This window comes from Alexandromys fortis, unplaced genomic scaffold (assembly GCF_014885135.2).
Source record: "Alexandromys fortis isolate MF-2015 unplaced genomic scaffold, M_Fortis_MF-2015_v1.1 scaffold_28, whole genome shotgun sequence".
Lineage (NCBI taxonomy): Eukaryota > Metazoa > Chordata > Mammalia > Rodentia > Cricetidae > Alexandromys > Alexandromys fortis.
The window spans coordinates 12,161,621-12,181,606 of record NW_026067901.1 but is presented as its reverse complement, the minus strand read 5'-3'; the positions used below and the strand labels follow the sequence as shown (position 1 = coordinate 12,181,606).

The following is a 19,986-nucleotide window of genomic DNA, read 5'->3' as shown; positions in this document are numbered from 1 at the left end:
GAGAGAGAGAGAGAGAGAGAGAGAGAGAGAGAGAGAGAGAGAGAGAGAGAAGAATGAGGGCCACAGTCCTGGCTGGTCACCCCCCTGCCCGGGAGGAGAACTGAAGCCAGCCGGGCAGGCCCCCCAGAGACCCCAAACCACCTTCATCAGAGATCAAGGGGCCAGAGGGAAAGGTATCCAAGCTCCTTAAAACTAAATTAGGGGCTGGCTACTCCCTGTGGCCAGGAGGCAGCCAATGCCTTTGGCTATTAACTTCATCTGCCTGAGGGCCCAAGGGCATGAACTTACCATCTTCTAAAAGATACATTTTTAAAAATAAACTTTGAAAAGTAAGCTGGAACTGTGACCAGCCTGGCTATAGATAGCAAAGCCCTCAGGAAGCCATGACATTTCCAATTCACAGCTCAGCAGGCCCTTGGGGAGGCCTCCCACTGGCACCTCAAGATGGCTTCTTCGCTGAGGAAGAAACACCATTCTAGGTATTCCTCAGTCAGTTCTTCTCATAATGACAGCTGACCTTGAAAGAGGTAACAGTTCTGTCAAGCAACAAGAGGCGCCTGTCACTCGCCCTCTACCACCCAGCCCGAATGTCTGAGGTATGAAAGTCACTCAGGGTCCCTTGGAGTAGGAATAAGTTGCATTAGAACCCTCGGGCCCTTGGAAGACGGTGTCCAGATCCCCGGAATGCCCACCAGGGTCTGCCAAGGGTGTTCATGCCTTCTCGTTGGGAATGGAAGTGTGGCTCTTCCTCTCAACAGGAGGCTTTCTATAGTTATTGAAAAGTGTAGGCCAGGCATGATGGCATATGCCTTTAATCCCAGGACTTGGGAGGCAGAGAGAAGCAGAGCTCTGAGTTCAAGGCTAGCCTGGTCTACAAAACGAGTTCCAGGACAGCCAGAGCTACACAGAGAATCCCTGTCTCAGAAAACAAAAGAAAGAAGAAAAGGCATGCTGGGGAAGTGTTCATAAAGCAGTCCTTGGGTCTGAGTCATTCAGTTGTTACACAGGTTGATTGATGGCACAGTCATGCCCGTCCATCTGTCTGTGCACCCCCCGGGCCCCCCTTGGTGGGTAGTCATTTCCCACCTCTACACCCACTCACACCCACACCCACTCATCCTGTGACTGGAGAAGAATTTCTTCCAACTGAGTACTGCACACAGAGCCCCCAAATACCCTGGCCCAGCGGCTCACAGCTGACCAGAGAGAGCCATCTCCCCGTGGGCTGGGAGTGGCCGCTCTTCTGTGCACAGCTAAATGCGGAGGGCCAGGAGGAAATGAGGACAGATGCCTTGGGGAAATCCGTATTTTAACACAGGTCACCCCGGCAGAGCTGCCCTGCGTGTCCTTACCTGTGACAATGGCCGGGATGCCCCAGCCCACCACGTGGTAGAACCTCATGGGCCCCATGTCGATGTTGCGTACTTCTGTCAGCATGCGGTAGACATGCAGGTTCTCCACCAAGGTCCAGGCAAAGGTGCTCATGGAGGCATAATGCAGGAGGATGGCGACGACTGTGCAGAGAAACTGGGTGGGTGAAGAGAGCAGGCTCAGCAGGTGGCTCCGAGGCCCCGGGACTGCTGAGGGGGTGGGAAGGCTGGGAAGCACCCTATGAAATTACAGACAGGGGGTCCAAGTCTAGGAGTGACCCCTCCTCATCAAGAGTGACCAAATCAGGCTGTTCTGCAGTGGCAGGGTCTCTAGTGTCTCCAAAGGGCAGCGAAACTCCTCTCCCCCTGTGTGATTCGGCAGGAGAGGCCGAGTGTGACAGTCACTGCATCTCTCTTGATGTAGATGGCAGAAGGAGGACCCCTCCTCAGCCTGGGGTCACTACCAAGAGTGGGTGTAACCCAGGAATAATACATAAGCACTAGTCTTTATTTTTTTCATTAAAGACATGCCAAGCCTAGCTTATGTTACTGTTTTTGTGTGTGTGTGTGTGTGTGTGTGTGTTCTTAGGATTTTTTATTTTATGTACACAGTGCTCTATCTGCACATACACCTACACTCCAGTGGCTGCGAGCCACCATGTGGTTGCTGGGACTTGAACTCAGGACCTCTGGAAGAGCAGTCAATGCTCCTGACTGCTGAGCCATCTCTCCAGCCCCACAAGCACTAGTCTTTCCGAGACTCTGGAACTAATGTATTTTTGCGAGCTGATTCTAATCTTTACTGACTTCAGGCTTTATAAACACACTATGGAGTTGCACCTGCTCAGGCTAAAAGCTCCCAGGCTGGGACTTTGGCCTGTGTTCCCAGAACTGGCGCCACATGGTTCCTACAGCCAATGGGTACAGCTGGGGGCTGGCGGCCACTTCCTCCAGGGTCCTCTCTGTCCAGGGCGATGTGGCAAAACCAAAGGCCAGGTGCTACAAATGAGAACTCAGCATGTGGGCTGGCTGAAGATGGCATGCCTCTCTTTGGGTAGTGAGTCAGCTGCGGAAGGCAGCTCCTCTTACAGAAGACCCAGCAGTGCCAGGAAGAAGATAGCGGGAGGAGGGACAAGGAATGCTGAGCTCCCAGAGTTCAGCCTTGAAGGCTATTGGTGGAAACCCAACCTCAGGTGTTCCACGATGGGACTTGAAGATGTTGCCCAGGGCAGCTGTTCACAGGCCTTCCAGGGGACCTGCACTAGATGGAACTTCCAGGCCAGCCAGCTGGAAGGTGACAGCAGGGTCCCAACAGGAAATTAAGGCAGCCAGGGTAGAAAATGAGGCGGGAAGTGGGGAGGGGAAAAATCCGGCCCTATTCAAGTTGGCCCCTTGAACAAGCTAGCCCTACCTTGAGCCACACCCCTAACCACAGCCACAACTGACCCTCCCCTAGCTGAGCCAGACTCACAGCCCTGGTCACAAGCACCATCTCTCCTCATAGCTGGCCACATCCTTCTCAAAGCCTACTGCTGACCACACTCTGAGATGGGGCCCACAGGTACAGTCCTATACAGTCCTATGCTCTGCCCTTGACGAGCAGCCGGGCCTCAGTGTCGTCTCTGGGGAGACCACCCTCGTGGAGCCACTCAGCTGGGAGCAGAGCCACCGCTCAACCTCTTTCTAGATGTGGCTGTGTTCAAATACCAGGTCACTGCCGTCTGAGAAAGGTCATCAGAGCACAGACAGAAGGGTGCCATGACAGAACCATCTGCTGCCAGGCCAACCTCCAAGGGCCAGGTGCCCTCCAGAAATTTCCTCCGGACAGTACGAGAAACTTATGTGAACGTAAATACTTGTCACATTGCTACAGCTGGGCCATGCCCTTTGCTGGCATCAGAATGCCATCCTCGAGGGGCAAGTCTGAGCTGGATTAACCCACACTATAGCCATTTCCAGAGTGGGAAGTGCAGCAGGTTCAGTTGGAGGACGAGGGAGAGAAAGTTGGCTAGCTGTTGTTTTAAATGGTGCAAAAGTAAACCCTTAAAGGAAAAAAAAAAAAAAAAACCACCAAAACCAACCAAACAAAAAGCATCGTTTGAAAAAAGGGCTAGGAATTGACAGTAGGACCTGGCGAGGTTGTGTGTTCACACGTCTACACTAAACATACTTGCTTTTCCAGAACAGAACAAACACACACTAAATCATTTCAGCCTGTCAGGCTTCTGGGAGATAAACAGCCTCGCCCAGAGATAGGACTGTGAGTTTAGATAAAAGCCCAGGCCCGATGCCAAGCTCCTGCCACCGCACACCTTCCTCCCAGAATGCATCTGCCTGGTCTGTGCTCACTGGTGCATGGAAAGCTCTCACTCCAGGCGGGCGCTGAGTCAGATGTGAGCGGTGGCCTCACAATGTTCCACACACCATACTTAGTTGCAGGGAGGTGGCCTGCAGCCATTGACTGAACTTTCATCTATCCAGACTTTGGAGAAGCGCACCTATAAGACCCCCAAATGAATCTCAGCTTACTGAGCCTTCACCCAGGCTATGTGTGTGGAGGAGGCTAGCCCTCCGTGCCCATGCCTGTGAGGGCTATTGTCTGGCTCAGGAAGTGGCAGGGAGGTTCGGTCCTTATTCTTGATCCAACCCCGTGCTTCTGTGACCCTGCAGGAAAGCCACCAAGTTCATCAGTAGGACCGGGTCAAGGACAGCCTACAAACCTTCCCTAGGAGGTAGCAGGGCTTGGCCTTTCTCCTGAGGGCTCTGGCCACTCAGGAAGGTCTCCATGTTTGCTGGGGAACTCCAGCTTGGCAGCCTTCTTTCCCCTTCTATCCCAGAGCCTGGCTTGGAGATCAAAGTCTCGATGCCTGAGCTCAGTGCTTTGTGCCCTGGGTAACTGTGTTTAGCTGCCACCCACTCACCCTCCACTCCAGAGCCCTTAAAACTACCCCAACCCCCTCCCCCTTCTTGCCCTGGTCTCTGTTCTGGGTCTTGACTACCAGGCCTGTGTTGAAGCACAGAGTGCTGGCTGGTTGCCATGGCACCTCAGGGCATGATACAGCCTGCACACAGAAGATGGCTACTGATGGACTGTTTCATGGAATGGACCTATTCCTGCATCTTTCCCAGACACCTTCTGGTGGGTGGCACTGGGTAGTCTCACACAGCCTCTTCCCTGGCCCAGCTCCCCACCAACCTCCAGGTAGAGGGTGGGAGGTATTCCCGAATCATGGTAAGTTGAATGTACATTTTTTATGCTCAAGTGCTCCGCATCCAAGGATGCTAAACATTTAGGGTAAAAAGAGTCACACCTGCACTAAGTGTGTATCCTTCCCTCTTCACCCTTCTCTAACGGTACAACCCAATAACTAGTCACACTGCGCATGCCTCACACTGCTGTCACGCAGCCCAGGGATGCTGTGACATGTGCAGGAGGAAGTGCCCTGTGCAGACATGACCTCATCTGACACATCTTTTGGATCGGTATCCCTGGGACCCGAGACAAGTCCATGTAGAAGTAGAACACAGCTGTAGCACCCCGGGGAGAGCAGGGTGAGGCTGAAGGAACAGCTGGCTGCAGCCACAGTGCCACATAGGGAACCACCCTGTGCCAGAGCCCGCTGCAAGCATGATGGTGTCTTGGTCAGGGTCACCCCTCAAAGTCGGGGTCACTCACTGCATGCACAAGTGAAGTTCTGCTGAACTTGTGACACGCTCGGCTGACAGTCACTGTTTAGCCACAGGTGTGAAACGAGCCAGAGAGAGAGAGAGAGAGAGAGAGAGAGAGAGAGAGAGAGAGAGAGAGAGAGAGAGAGAGAGAGAGAGAGAAGAGTAGAGTGTTCTGTAGCAAGTCCAGGGCAGGCAACACACTTAGACTGGGAGAGTCAGATCCCTCACCTCGGGTAGTTAAAAGTCTCCATAGCAGAGGCCTCCTTGGGTTCTACAGGGAGGTGGCACCAAGGGCCAAGGACCTACTCCAAGTCTACTGCCTCCACCTGAGTGGCCCGGTGGGTGACTCCATTTGTCAAGAGTGTCTTTCCTTACACAGCTGCCTCTTAGCTCCAGGGGGTTAATGGGTGGACCTTGTAAGTGTGAGTTTTCAACACAGTTCTCAGAGAAGTAGAGCTGACCTGCAAACCTCCTCCCTCCCCAAATTCCCAACAAGTGGGCTGGACCTCACATATTTTGAAATTCTCACGTGGAAATATGGAAAAACGCAGCTGGTAAGCTGGGACCGCCCAAAGTCACAACCCCATTGTGTCTCACAATTTTGCCTTCCATCAGGCCATCAAAGAGCTGGACACTGTCAGCAGCAGTGTGGACCTGCGCTACCTCCTCAGGGTAGCCTGGTCTACAAAAACTAGTTCCAGGAAATCTAGGACTGTTACATAGAGAAACCCTGTCTCGAAAAACCAAAACCAAACAACAACAACAACAACAAAGCCCACAGCTAAAACCACGGTTCCCTCCATTGCTGTGTTTGTGTGGTGGTTCACATCCTCGATTAAGGAGTTCCCTTTTCTAGTTTATCCAAAGGGTTTTTTTTTTTCTTGCCCCCTTCTTTCTAACTGTGAAAGAGTGTAAAAAAAATTATCATTTTTTTCTGCATTAAGAAAAATATTTCTCGGGGCTGGAGAGATGGCTCAGAGGTTAAGAGCATTGCCTGCTCTACCAAAGGTCCTGAGTTCAATTCCCAGCAACCACATGGTGGCTCACAACCATCTGTAATGGGGTCTGGTGCCTTCTTCAGGCCTGCAGGCATAGACACAGACAGAATATTGTATACATAATAAATTAATAAATATTTAAAAAAAAAAGAAAAATATTTCTCCTTAAATGTAGAGCTAGAGACATGGCTTAATGGTTAGAGGACCTCATACCAAAGGCCCTAGGTTCACTCACTCCCCAATACAGCCGAAATCAGGTAGTACAGGCACATGGGCCTATATAATCCTCAACACACTCTAGAGGTGAAAGCCAGAGAGTCTGGACTCCAAGTTTATGCTGGGCCTCGGCTGACTCGAGTCCGCCTGGGCTACCTTAGCCCCTGTGTCCAAACAGGGAAAGGAAACTTGGATCATTCCTTAGGTGTGGTGACGAGAATGACATTTATAGGTTGACATGCTGCTAAATCCCCTTCATGTCTGTCCTAAGATAAACCCAGCTGGTTCCATTATGTACATACAGATACTGATGCCTTCCCAGTGCCAGCCTTCTTCAGCTCAGATGAGAGTGCAACCATTCAGCCACGGTTCAAATGTGTTGCCCCAAACTCTCCACGCTGCCTTCTTGCTCTAGAGTTTGTTATGTGTGCTTTTTTTTTCCTGTTAGAGATTTTTTTTTTCCCTTCAAATAACACCTCCTGGCTATTTATCTTCTTATCCCCTTCCTTTTCACTTGCTTTCTGCTTCATTCTTCCCTTCCCAAACTTCCTCAAGCTCCCAGTGTTCTTTTGCTAAAGGGGCTTGTCTGGGGGGAGGGGGTATCTTGACTGTTAATAGATGGGCGAGGACTTAGCCCACAGTGGGTGGCATCATTCTCTAGGCAGGCAGCCTTGAATTATATGAGAGCAGAGACCATGACTGAGCACGAACCATGCTTGCATTTAGTCTCTCTCTGCCCTTGGATGTGAAGTGACTAGCAGCCTTGAGTTCCTGCCTTGGCTTCCCCATAGTGACAGACCTGGAATCATGAACCAAATAAACCCCATCTCCCTTTAGCTGCTTTTTGTCAGTTTTTTTTTTCTCACAGCAAGAACCAGAACCAGAACAGCACCTATGAAATCACTAATGCCTATATCAAGAGGGTGAGACTCTCACTGTGTATGCAGTCTTCAGAGGACTCCCTAACGCAATGCCCTGACGAGGCAGGTAGGACCGTTCCACAACATGCCCGAGTAACATCACCTAGGGAAGCCTGTGGCAGGCTCGGGGGAGTGGTCTCACCGGGTTCTCGGTCTGGTTGATCCCGACCAGGAAGATGAGCTGAGAGAAGAAGAGCGCCCCAATGAGGTTCTTGTGGATGCTGTGCAGGTTGGAGCGCAGTGTCCGGACAAGGGAGAGCAGGACAAAGGCCACCAGGAGGGCCACCAGGGACAAGGACAGGGCGGCATAGGTGATGATCTTCAGGGGCAGAACCTCGCCATGCTGCAGGTGGGGTGGTTAGAGAGAAGTGAGGAGTGGGCTCTGATGGATGTTTGAATTACAAAATATTGTAATGGGCAGCAGATATCAAAGGCTGGCAGGGGACCAGGGGACAAGTTTGGGATGGTGAGCAAACTCTGGCGATGGGCAAATGGTTGGCAACAGCTACCCAGCAGGGGGATGTTCTAATGCTACCAGCCCATGTGATATGTATTTTAGCCAGTGTGGTGTATGCATTTAATCTCAGTCATGGAGAGGCAGATAGATTTCTGAGTTCCAGGCTAATCTGGTCTACATAATGAGACCCCTTCCTCAAAAACATTTTTGTTAAAAAACCTTCCTACATAAATCCTGCTGTCAGGAGTGACTGAAACAGTCAATCCAAATACTGAGGTGGAAACATGCCAAGGGGACTCAGTTTATGCAAGCCCCACGTGTCTCCAGTAGCACTGCCCCTCCTCCGCTCAGCCAGCAGTCACAGCAGACACTTAACAAGGAGACTGGGTAACTTGTGACACAGCCCCATTGGCTGCTGTTTAATACATGGGAGGGGCTCTTCACCTATCCACAGTGGCCTCATTTCACGTGGTCCTCAGACGGAACCCACAAGGAGCGTGGGTACAAGGTAGGCACCGATGAATGAAGCTGTGAGGGTCTAAGCCCCTCGGTGTCCTGACTTGACAGGCTGGAATTTCAGCTCTGGTCACTTGGAGCCTAGACAGTCACCTGAATCCTGCAGCTGGCGTGTCCTTCTCGCCCTTGCCACACAGCCTCTTGCTACCAAGGGTGACTAACGTGGCTTGCTTAAAAACTCCAGGTAAATATACATGAGATTGACCATTGTGAGCCTCCAGGCACACGCTTAGTGCAACTATAGAGTCCTGGGCAGTTTGGGCATTTTGGGTACAGGTTATCCGATACCTTCCAGATGGCGGTGACAGCTGTGTGCCATGGCTGCTCCGAGCCTATACCCCAGGCATCAATCACACCACAATAGCCAGCTCACATCCTCAACCTGCTTAAGATACCAGAGGTACCATCTCCCTGTCACTGGCTTCCTCTCCTCACGCCTCTGTCCTTGGGGGCATTGTGTGGCCTGACAGACATTCAAAGTGGAGGTAGAAGCAGCTTGGCTGGGGGACCCTGTCCTGGGAGACAGTAACATTCTAGAAACTTCTGAGCCTGGGGTTAACCTGTGCTAGTTGATTTTAGTCACGATGACAAAAATCTAGACAGATCTGGGAAGAGACAATCTTAATTCAGTAAATGCCTCTGTATGACTGGCCTATAGTCAAGTCTATGGGAGAATTTTCTTGATGAGTGGTTTATGGGAAAGGGCCCCGCTCACTGTGGGCAGTGCTACCCTTGGGCTGGTGGTCCTGGGTTCTATAAGAAAGCAGGCTGAACAAGCCAGTAAGCAACAATCCTCTGTGGTCTCTGCTTCTGCTCTTGCCTCCAGGTTCCTGCCTTGAGTTCTTGTCCTAACTTCCTATGACAACAGACTGTGATTTGGAAGTATAAGCCAAATAAACCCTTTCTTCCCCAAGTTCATTTGGCTACGGTGCTTCTAAAAACCCTTTCCTCCCCAAGTTTATTTGGCTATGGTGTTTCATCAGAGCAATAGAAACCCTAAGACACCTTCTATACCTTTACAGTTAAAACCTGGGCTCTTTGAAATGCTTTTGTTATTTGTTTAGACAGGGTTTCACTCTGTAGCTCACTGACCTTGACCTTGTAGTGATCCTCTGCTTAGCCTCCTAGGTGTAGGGCTTAGAGGCCACATGCAGTTCTAACCTTCCCTTTTTAAAAAAAATTACATTTATTTTTGTATGTTTGTATATGTGTGCATGTGTACAAATGCATGCCACAGTGCATGGGTCAGAGGGCAATTGGCAGGCGTTGGTTCTCTCCTTCCACAATGTGGGGCCCTGGGGTAGAACTCAGGTTATCAGGCATCTTTATCTACTGAGCCATCTTACTGGTCCCTAAAACTGTTTCAAGGTTTTCTCATCACCTCTTCAAACAGTTGGTAGAACACAGCTTTCAACGGGCACATTTGGTTTTCTCAACACACAAGGACTATGGGGGCCTTGGGAGGATGGGTTGGGGACTAGGATTCCAGTTGCCATGGGGATTAGTCCCCAGGTTCACCAGGGGGGTGAGTAGCGGTAAAGTGCCCACCTCACGCCTTGAAATGTCCATGAGCACCGCGCAGCTGGTCGAGTGGCTACACTGGCAGGTGACGTGGGTCCGGTTCCTTGACAGCAGCTCACAGCCCTTGGCTGACCACCCTCCAGTCCCACCAATGCTGTGGAGAAGAGAGAAAGGGGTGAGCCCGTCCCATCTACCACTGAGATAGCCCGGGGGCTATCACCCAGCTGCAGGGTCTCGGGGGTCATCCTGACATCACTGGATCTGGCTGGGAAGGAACGGCCAAGTGCAGAGAACAGCCACCCGTGGGTGCCGAGTGTCACAACCTCGCTGTCAGCTCCTAGCCTGAACCTTGTCCCTTCCTCACCACACTGAAGACAAGGGCCATGGTCACTGTCACCAAGGACACAGCCCTCACAGACCCTGGCACTGGGTAAAAGCTTTCCTTTCCTTTTCATAGCTGGTCTCGGCTCTCATGAGCACCTCTCAAGTTCAAAGGTTATGTGCCAGACACAGAAAACTCCAAAGACAGCAGCAGAGCCTGTGGCCAGAGGCGGCAGCCAAGGCCGAGGCAGCCACTTTGTTCACCAGCCGTCCTGGGAGCCTCAATGGCCTCAGCAATAAGCATCTCTCCATTGTCCACTTTCATGTTCCCCTTGCACAATGTTTTACAGGAGCCGCCTGGAAGCCAGGGTCCAATTAGCGCTGCTGTTTCACTGATGGAAAGCCCCAAATAACAAGTTGTTACGAGGGCCCTGCCCTCTGTGGCTCTGGGAAAGTCCTATAATCCCTCTGATCCTCGGTTTACTCGTCTGTAAAATGGGGTGTGACGGTCGACGCGCTTTGCCAGGGGTGCTCAGTTCAGGGGATCATGGCAGCAACACAAAGCAGGGGGCAGATCACTAGAGCCACTGCTAATTGCCATTATTCAAACAAATAGACAGGGACAGCGAGCCGTGCCCGGCAGCCGTGGGGCCCACACACCAGACACCAACGCTTCCCTTCACTCTCCTTTGTGAGCCAAAGATCTATTAGGCCCCGGACTAAATGAGCTCACTTGTAAACGTTTGGAAAGTACCGAGCCGGAGAAGATGAATGCTCCTGCCCGAGCATGCGCCTGGGCGCCCAGCACAGACTCATGTGGTAGCTCCCTTTTCAATCCCGGGGCCCATGACATGGGAAATGTCACTGTGGGGGAGGAGCTTCCAGATGTGCACCCAGGCCCAGCTTTAGACATGCAGAGAGGGCTCGGGTTCTGATCCCCTGAATCCCAGGCTCCCTGTGATGAGGAAAAGCAGGACACTTCTCACTTCAGACCATGTGCCAAGGCTGGTGACAGGGACTATTCCAGCACTTTCTTATTCCACCCTGTCCCCCTCTATGTAAGGGCGACCAAAATGAGACCAAAGAGCGGGGCAAGGAGGTGAAGGCCCGACATGGCTCCTGCAGCTAAAAAGACAAAGGTTGACCCTGTTGGCCTTAGCCACAGATAGGTCACTGGCCTTGGAATCCTATGCCACACAGGAACAGGGCAATAGCATCTTACATCTTTTGAGGTCAACCACCCCCCTTCCTTGATTGCAGGTGCACCCCTGTGCGGCACATCGTAAACCTGGTCATTCTTTGTGTTATCTCTGATGGCTCCAGAAACAAGTCAAACAAACCCTGCTATGGGGGACAGCCTGGGACCACCACTGCCGCTTCTCTGCATGTGTTCATCTCTGAGTCCCATATCCTCCTGCAAGTGGCCTTCCCTGGCAGAGAAATGGGTGCTTGTACGGACTCCATATCACAGGTGTTCTACAGGTGATCAGCCCATCTCTGCCACGGTCTCCTTGGGGGAGCCTTGTGGATGCATGCCTATTTCTCTGTGAGTATTGTGTCTACCCTATATGCCCTATGTAGTCCTGCATATGCATGCATGTATGTATCTGCGTATTACTGCATGTGGATCATGTCTATATTATGTGTGCACATCTTTGTGTGTGTTCTTGTGATGTGTGGATAGGACTATATTTTCCCATGAGAATATAAATAATTCTTCAATGTACACACAGACTTATGCACACATGCATGTGTATGTGTGTGTGTGTGTGTGTGCATGTGGGCACACACTGACACTTCTAAAGGCAAAATGGGGGAAGCCTCCTTTCTTGTTAAGCCCTAGAAGGGGAAAACATAGCCTTCGTTCTGTCAACTGACCTCAGCCAGGCCCTCCCCTACAAACAGGACTCTCGCAGAAGAGGTTCTTACAGGCTCTTGGGGTCCCACTTACTCAAGGGAGTGGTTCCAGAATACACAGACAGGCTTGCTTCGCTCCTCCGTCTCCAACAAGGCAAATTCCACCAAGACGGGCCTCTGCAGAGAGGGGAGTGGGGTCCCCTCACTGTACACCATGGCACTCACAACTGGGGTGTTGATGACGGGCCGGTTAGGCAATCTGTGGCAGAGAGGGACGATTACAGGGATAAACATGATTAATTCACGTTCTGTGTGTGAGAACCTGCGTCCAGACGCTATGAGGACATGTCAGATGAACAGCTGACACACAGGTCACAGACACAGACCACACAGCACTGCCCTCAGGAGGGTCTGGGCCTCACTGCTGGTATTCTCAAGAGTACAGGGAAAGGAGCCAGGCACGGGTGGTGCAAGCCTTTAATCACAGTACTCAGGAGGCAGACTCAGGCAGCTCTCTCTTAGTTCGAGGCCAGCCTGGTCTACAAAGCAAGTTCCAGGACAGCCAGAGTGGTTTGGCTATACAGAGAAACCCTGTCTCAAAAAACAAGCAAAAAAAAAAAAAAAAAAAAAGGACAGGGAGACTTATCACCTCCAGGGGAAGGAGGCTTTAGAAACTTTAAGGAGCAGGCATATCACTGCAAGATGTCAGAGGCCATTACATATGGTGGGGACACTGGGAGCAGTAGCATGGCCCACATAGGGAATCGGGTCAAGTGACCACAGACCGGAACCCAGTCACCCATCTCTAAGAGTGATGTAACAACAAGGACTGGGGAACAAGGAGGCACCCACAAACTACAGTAGCTGAGAGGGCTTGTGTGTAGCCTTCTGTTCAGGGGCAACATGTGCCGTCCAGTACACTGGCTGAGTGTCCCTTGGTACTGGGCCAGCAGAGGGCAGATAAACCTATAGGTATCACCTATGACAGCCTCTGGGTATGGTATGGGGGACAGGATAGAGCCCCCAGAGGTACACGTTGGTACAAACAAAAGAACATATGGGCATAAACGTGAGGACAAACTGAAGCAAAGGGCATGCACGATCCCAGGGCACAGCACCATGGCAGACACAGAACCTCTCTCTGGCGGTCACTGCAGGCCAGGGTCACCTTGTAATGTTATGTGGGTGACAGTGAGTGATTAGGACTTTGACTCATGGAGGACTCGGGGTCTTGGGGAAATGTGTCCCCTCAAGGTCCCTATACCCAGGTCTCACCGGAGGCTGCGGTGGTCGGGGTCATAGTGTTCAGGCAGCAGCTGACCCAGAGTCCGGTAAATGATGACCAGGGCAACGGCAAACTGGCCGGGCTCGTCGGGGTGTCTCCTCTGTCTGCTGAATGAGGTTTCTCTCTCAGCCCTGGCTTCTGGTTGTGGCGTCTGTGGTGTAGCCCTCCGGTTGCCCAGCCTCACCGTGGGGCTTTCTGCAGTGTGAGAACAGAGTGAGGTCTCAGGGCAGACAGCTGTGCCAGGCCCAGTAGTTCTACCTGTGGGTATGCATTAGAGGAGTCGCAAACAGATTTGAAGATGTGGCCACAGACTGTCCAAATTCACAGACGGAAAGTAGCACAGAGGCCACTGGGTTGGACTTGTTAGTGACCAGTGGCTAGTGTCACAGCAACAAGAGGAAGGGCTGGGGAGGGTGGGAGGCACTGGGGATACAGCAGACACCTTTGGATAGGGTGTTTAGAGGGGCAACAATGCCATGTGGTGGGGGTTGGGGTCTTAGCGACACCCCCACTCAACAGTGCGGGGAACTGCAGGAGGAGACAGGGGCCTTCTGCACGCATGAGTTCTGTGCCCTGTGCTTTCTAACTTCATGCTTAATGTGGACATGCTTTCAACTGTACATGAGAGAGGCCATGTATATACCCCATACATAAGTACACACCTGGGGTGCCCAAGCCTACGGTGTCATGCAACTCACTAAAGCAGCCATGATGTGGGAGACTTTGGTGGGAGGCTGACTGTGCCAGCACCTGGGCTCAGTGGAGGAGAGGACGGGGAGAGAACATGTTCCCATGATCAGGATGTGGAAGGGATGGGTCTACTCCCTGCCTGAGTGAGGCTCCTTCCTAACGGCCAGCCTACTAGACGCCATGCTACCTGACAAGTGGGCAGTGTGGTCTATGTTGGCCAACTCTAGGGTTTTGGCAGCTTTCAGATTTGGCACAATGAATAAAATGCCACCTGCAGGACCATGGAGAATTAGGGATGAGACGGTATGGGATTCCCCATGGGAGTGTTCCTTGAACCATGCCTCAGCAGCAGATAGGTGACAGTGTCACAGAGACAGAGTCCTCTTCCAGGTAACAATGTTAAGGGACAGACACATGCACACACACATAATAGTCTACCTGTGCACCATGTAGGCAATAAATATATGGATATGTGCACGCACAGAATACTTACATGCATACACGCACACCACACATGGTATTTGTGCACACACAGGATATAACCACATGCACACATAATATAAACATGTATACATATACGCGTGCACTCCTGGAATTGTACATATACATGCATATTAATAAATGTATATGTACACTGAATATATACACATGTGCACATTAACATATACACAAATACAAACATTCTGCAATACACATATATAAATATTAACATATGCACATATACACATACTGGGTATACACACATACACATTACCATTCACATACTAAATGTATATGCAACATATACATGCATACACAACATACACATGTATACACACAGAATACCACTCATATACACATCAGGAACATACATACCCATGCATAGATAGAATGTACACATGCTTGCATGCAAGGGACACTCATGAGCTCACACACAACACAATCACTTTTGTGGCCCGCTTTGAACAAACATTACACATGCATGTGGAAGCTGCAACCGAACAGCTTGGAAGATGGGGCCTGTTCTGAGCTCACTCCCACAGCCATGAGAACCTCGCACAGTATTTGTAGAAGATGCCTGAGCATCACTCAGGCCTGCTTGCTTCCATGACTCGTTCAGGGTACACACAGGACTCTTAGAGGGTCACTCTCTCCTGAAAGGACGGAGACACTCGAGGCAACAAGGGGCTTCTGTGTAGGCGGCTTCACCTTTTTTCTCTGGCGGTTTGAAGGTGTCAGCTGGGAAGGACACGGAGGACTCCAACTCCCTTGGGAACTCTTCCCGAATGTTCGCAAACCTTGGCACCTGGGCACCGGTGAAGTTAAACTTGTCGAAGACATCAACTGCAAGAACTGGGACAATTCCTTGACTCACTCCCACGTGCTAGCGCTTTCTTGAACCCCGAGTTTTTATACAATAGCTGTTGTTTCCACAGCAGCCATTATCTCTAGAGAACCTACTGAGAGTCACACAACAGACACCTGAGGGTGACACAAGGCAGAGTGTGGCAATTTGACTCTTTACAGTGGCACCTGGCACTGTCTCACATGGCTCCGGTGGGGTGAAATATGAGGGGCAAGGCCAGCCACAACATGGCGGTGAGGGGTACTGCCCTACTCTATTCTCCGGGCCATGCCATCTCCCCGCAGCCTTTCCAAGTGGTGGAGACAGAGGCAGAGCTGGTGACAGATCAAGCTGTGTAGCATGGACTCACACTGTCTGTTTGTTCTCTGCCTTGTGGAAACCCCTACAGGCCCCTGATGGGACACACAGTCGAGCTGTCCCTCAGCTGGCGCTGGCCACCGCCACTCTGACAAAGACACAGAATCATGCCTATATGTGCCAGGGGCCCCCTCACACCATCCTACCCTGGTTAAGACTGCCCGCTAAAAGCTGAGCATAGAGGTGCCCACCTTTAAACCCAGCACAAAGGGGGCAGAGGCAGGCGGATTTGTGAGTTCCAGGACAGCCTGGTCTACAGAGTGAGTTCCAGGATGGCCTGAAATGCAGAGTGAGACCCTGTCTCAAAAGAGCCCCTCAAAAAAGACTCACTGCTAGGACAGTGTCCCTTGAGCCACCTGTAGGAGGAGTGAGGGGTAGAAGGAAAAGCCTATGGTGTGGGGTAAGGGATCTCAGAGGGTCAATATCAGCAATGCTGCTGGTCCCACACCTAGCTAGAGGAACTCTCTGTGGGATGGCGATCTTCAGGACTTGGGGACTGCTTGCCAGCTTTGTCCAGAGAGATTGGGAACTGATTTTACCAACCTGGGGCTTTCTCTGCTTGAAGGAATCAGGACTGTTAAACTCCCAAGCCCAGAGATGTGTGTACTAGCGTTTGATGTAACATAGACCATGGGGTGCCAGTAGCACTGATTGCTCCCAGGCTGAAAGAGCCTGCATCTCCATCCCCACATGTCCCTCCTGCATGTACTTCCATCTGTGTTCAATGGGGAGAGGGGAATATTGTCCCCAGGCAGGCTGCACTGTGGGGAATCCCAAACCTGGATGTCTAGAAGGCCAGTTGGACTCCAAAGACCCCAGGGTGACACCGCCTCAGAAGTATCTGACCCCAGGAATGACATCAGCCATTGTAGATGTCTTTCGAGTTGGGCCTCTTCTCCCATTTTACAGAAGAAGAAGCTAGAGGTTAGAACTGAGCTGCTGGCTCACTTTTCTACAGAGTACCTGGGCTGTGCCCCCACCCACTTTACTGTCGGTGGCCAGGGAATGCCCAAAGTCCCTGGGGGGTCAGGTGTTCTGCCCTCCCACAGGTCAGTCCGTACTCATGTTGGCGGTGATGATGATGAAGGGTCTCAGATAGGTCCTTTTCACATTCCGCGCCACGTTGCTGAAGTACGCCTCGAAGTACCTCAGGAGCTGTGCGGCGCCGCCCTCACTTCGCTGGATCTGTTCCCACGATGCCTGGGTAGCCGGGGCCAGGAGGGCACTGCCTGTCTGGACAACGTCCTGGATAGACAGAAAGACAGACAGATGGTACTCGGACTTCTGTCCTCAGATGCCTGGTACTGAGATGGAGCAAACCATCTTATAGACAGCCAGGAGCTGACCAGGACTGAGCTGGGCTAGAAGAGCATCATCAGAGTCAATGTCAGAGGCCAGGCAAGTGTCCGGCTGAGGGCCGTGCCACGGGGAGGGAGCAAAGCAGGGCTACAAACGGACATCAGAGGTCAGAGACTCCACCAGGAGCGTGCCCTGCTGGGGTCTCACATAGACATCCCCAGACACTAAGGAGGAAGACAGGCAGGGATGTCCCTTCAGTTTAGACCCTGGACCACACAGGTAAACCAGAGAAGGGGACTACAGTGGACTTCGCTGAGGATGGAAGTGTGGCGAGGCAGCTGCAGGGAAACTTGTGGGCGGTGCCCCACATCCACACCCACCACACCAGGGTTTATGTGAAACAGTGGTCAGCATGGTATTGGATGTGGGACTTAAATTACGTGGAACAGAGGGCCTTTGAGGGAGGTATCTGTAGGAGGCTCAAGAGCCTGTTACTAGGCTTCACCATTCTCTGACTGTGCCCTTGGGCAAACCCTAAGCTCCACGTGCCTCAGTTTCCTTATCTGTCAAGGGGTAAGAAAATATGCATAGCTAAAATGCGTGCCACTCAGACCGCTGCGCCTACTCAGTGGTCCCTAACCGTGAGCATTGCTGCTGTGGTCCGCCCTTGTGAAATGAAGGGATGCCTGGACCAGACCCCGTACCGTGCTTCACCAACTGAGCCCAGCTCCTGACCCCTTGACTCCTGCTGCCCTGAGTTCACCCTCCTCTTACCTCGTGGAAATTAGCCTCCCGGGTGGCTGCCAAGTCAAAACCCTGTTGGTGGCTCTCATGCTGCAGGATGCGGGCCAGCAGCTGGTAGGCTGTGCGCACATCATTGCCAAAGAGTGTGCCATTGCGCTGGGTGGCGTTCCTCAGCGCCTTTGCCAGCCTCAGGGACCTGTCTCCATCCATCCTTGTCTCGTTGTGGCTCAGCTTCTCATTCTGGAACAAAAAAAAAAAAAAATGGCAAAGTTTGCAAATGGATTTCATTTGCTCTGGCCCTTCCCGCCATTCAGAAATCCTCTACTTTTTTGTAACTTTGATAGTACTTTAAAGATTCCAAACCCAGAAACGATCCTGAGTTGGCAACAGTAGCAAGAAAAGGGCAAACCTGCCAGGCAGAGTGCGTGGAAGCAACGTCACAGTTTGGTGACAGTGAGGATTCTGTCTACAGAACCAGAACCAGAGGACAGAAGAACTACAAACTTGAGGCCAGCCTGACTCACCTTAGTGAAGGAAGTGGGCCCAGCCCCTGCAGCCCCAGGGTTGTCCCTTCTCCACTTGATTCCAGATTCACAGCCTCTTGGGAGCCATAGGTGACCCAAATGCAACCCCTATAGCACAGACCCAAGAGGCACCTCCCCAAGGCTGTGACCTACCATGGCCTTGAGATCCACAAAGGAGCCCGAGGTGCAGTTGAAGAGCTCCGGGGGAAGCCAGCCCTTCTCCCCGCTGCAGTGCCGAACTGCATTGCCTTGGGAACAAAAGCATGCTCAGATTGTGGGTGGCCACCTAGTAACACCACAACCCGATATACTTGGCCAACCCTCGCCCTGAGCACAGATGAGGGTCCAGGTGGGGGCTGTGTCAGCCAAGTTCACAGCCACAGGACAGGGCCAACACATGCACTCATCTTCCGTGCTGAAACCCAAGCTGCCCTGATAGGCTCAGACCCTCTGGGTTCCCGGCAACACAAGCAACTCTGTGGGCATGGGCAAGTCTGTGAGGCAATGAGCCAGTACTGAAGACCTCCACACAGGGCTTACAGGAGACAGCATAGACACCATTACTTGCCGCTTTACAGAGAACAAATACCATAGACAACAAGATGACTTGCCAAGGCCCTAGGCAGAGTGGCAAAGCATTTTCATCTGTTACGCCCCTTTCATGTTCTGCCTCCTGCTATTGAGGGGAAAACTATGTCATTTCTCCCAACACATTCCTTAATTGCATATTTGAAAATCAAATTAAAGGTGTATGGGTGTTTTGTCTGCATGTATGTCTGTGTATCACCACCACATACGCGCCCATGCCAGGGAGGCCAGAAGAGAGCTTTGGATCCCCCAGAACTGGAGTTACAGATGGCTGGGAGCCACCACGTGGGTTCTGGGAATTGAACCCAGGTCCTCTAGAAGAGAAGCCAGTGTTCTTAACCAAGGAGCTATCTCTCTAGCACATGGGATTATTTTAGCGTTGACATTCAAAAGCTCAGATGCTCAGCCTGCCTGAGACTGGTTTCCTATCCTGAGGAAAACCCAGGCTCAGAACTTACCCACTGATCCTTTGGGGCATGGCACCGCTGCTGGCTGTCCAAATTTCGTCTGTGGCCACCAGATGCCAGCCTCAAATGCTCTGGGACACCCATTGTAGATCACTGAGGGCAGAGGAAGGCATCATTCAACTCGGCTCAGTCGGACACAAAATGTCCTATGTCCCACCTGCAAAAGGCTCCCGACAAGAGTGACCCCCAGCACCTTCCAGTCACCGTGCACACTAGTGCCTCACCAAGACCAGGTTTCTAGAAGGCCAAGAGCACTCAGAATAAAGGCTGCCAGGATTCTCCAAGCCCAAGGGATATGCAGGCACACACATGCACATGCTCGTGTACACATGTTAAACACGGCAGTCTGTTCTGCAGTGTGACCAGAAAGGGGTCAGGGGACAATAACAGACCTTCACAGCCGAGTGAGGTGACCTCGGCAAAGGGGTTATCACAGCGGTTGCACTGGCGGCCGATAACACCAGGCTTGCAGGCACACTGCCCAGTGTCCATGTCGCAGGCACGGCTGTGGGAGCCATGGGGGAAGCAGTCGCAGGGAAGGCAGGCATCCTGGGCTGGGGGCTTGTAGTAATTCTCCTGGAAAAGGCATAAGTGGGGCCAGTGAGATGGCTCAGTGGGTGAAGGTGCTGGCCACACAAGTCTGGCCGACTGAGTTCGATTCCCAGAACCTACAGAAGAGTGGAGGGAAAGAACTATCTCCACAGAGTTGTCCCCTGGCCTCCCCATGTGCACCATGACACTAACTAAAGAAATGTAATAAAACTCTTTTCTTTTTTTTTTTTTAAATTTTGGTGGTTTTTTTTTTCTTTCTTTCTTTTTTTTTTTTTTTTTTTTTTTTTTTT

The 19,986-nt window shown here is 51.7% G+C and overlaps 1 protein-coding gene across 4 annotated transcripts in view; it reads right to left on the bottom strand.

The window, feature by feature from the left end:
- Positions 1 to 19,986, bottom strand: part of Celsr1 (cadherin EGF LAG seven-pass G-type receptor 1) — a 133,354-nt gene that overhangs the window by 6,619 nt on the left and 106,749 nt on the right. For all 4 annotated transcript variants that reach the window (XM_050128833.1, XM_050128826.1, XM_050128809.1 and 1 more), the window contains exons 15-25: positions 19,537 to 19,720; positions 19,136 to 19,237; positions 18,243 to 18,337; positions 17,596 to 17,805; positions 16,584 to 16,767; positions 15,009 to 15,152; positions 13,121 to 13,325; positions 11,940 to 12,104; positions 9,695 to 9,821; positions 7,316 to 7,516; positions 1,353 to 1,527 (exon numbers count right to left, since the gene is read on the bottom strand). In XM_050128833.1, coding sequence (XP_049984790.1) covers positions 1,353 to 1,527; positions 7,316 to 7,516; positions 9,695 to 9,821; positions 11,940 to 12,104; positions 13,121 to 13,325; positions 15,009 to 15,152; positions 16,584 to 16,767; positions 17,596 to 17,805; positions 18,243 to 18,337; positions 19,136 to 19,237; positions 19,537 to 19,720 — 1,792 coding nt within the window. The remainder of the gene's footprint in view (positions 1 to 1,352; positions 1,528 to 7,315; positions 7,517 to 9,694; positions 9,822 to 11,939; positions 12,105 to 13,120; positions 13,326 to 15,008; positions 15,153 to 16,583; positions 16,768 to 17,595; positions 17,806 to 18,242; positions 18,338 to 19,135; positions 19,238 to 19,536; positions 19,721 to 19,986) is intronic.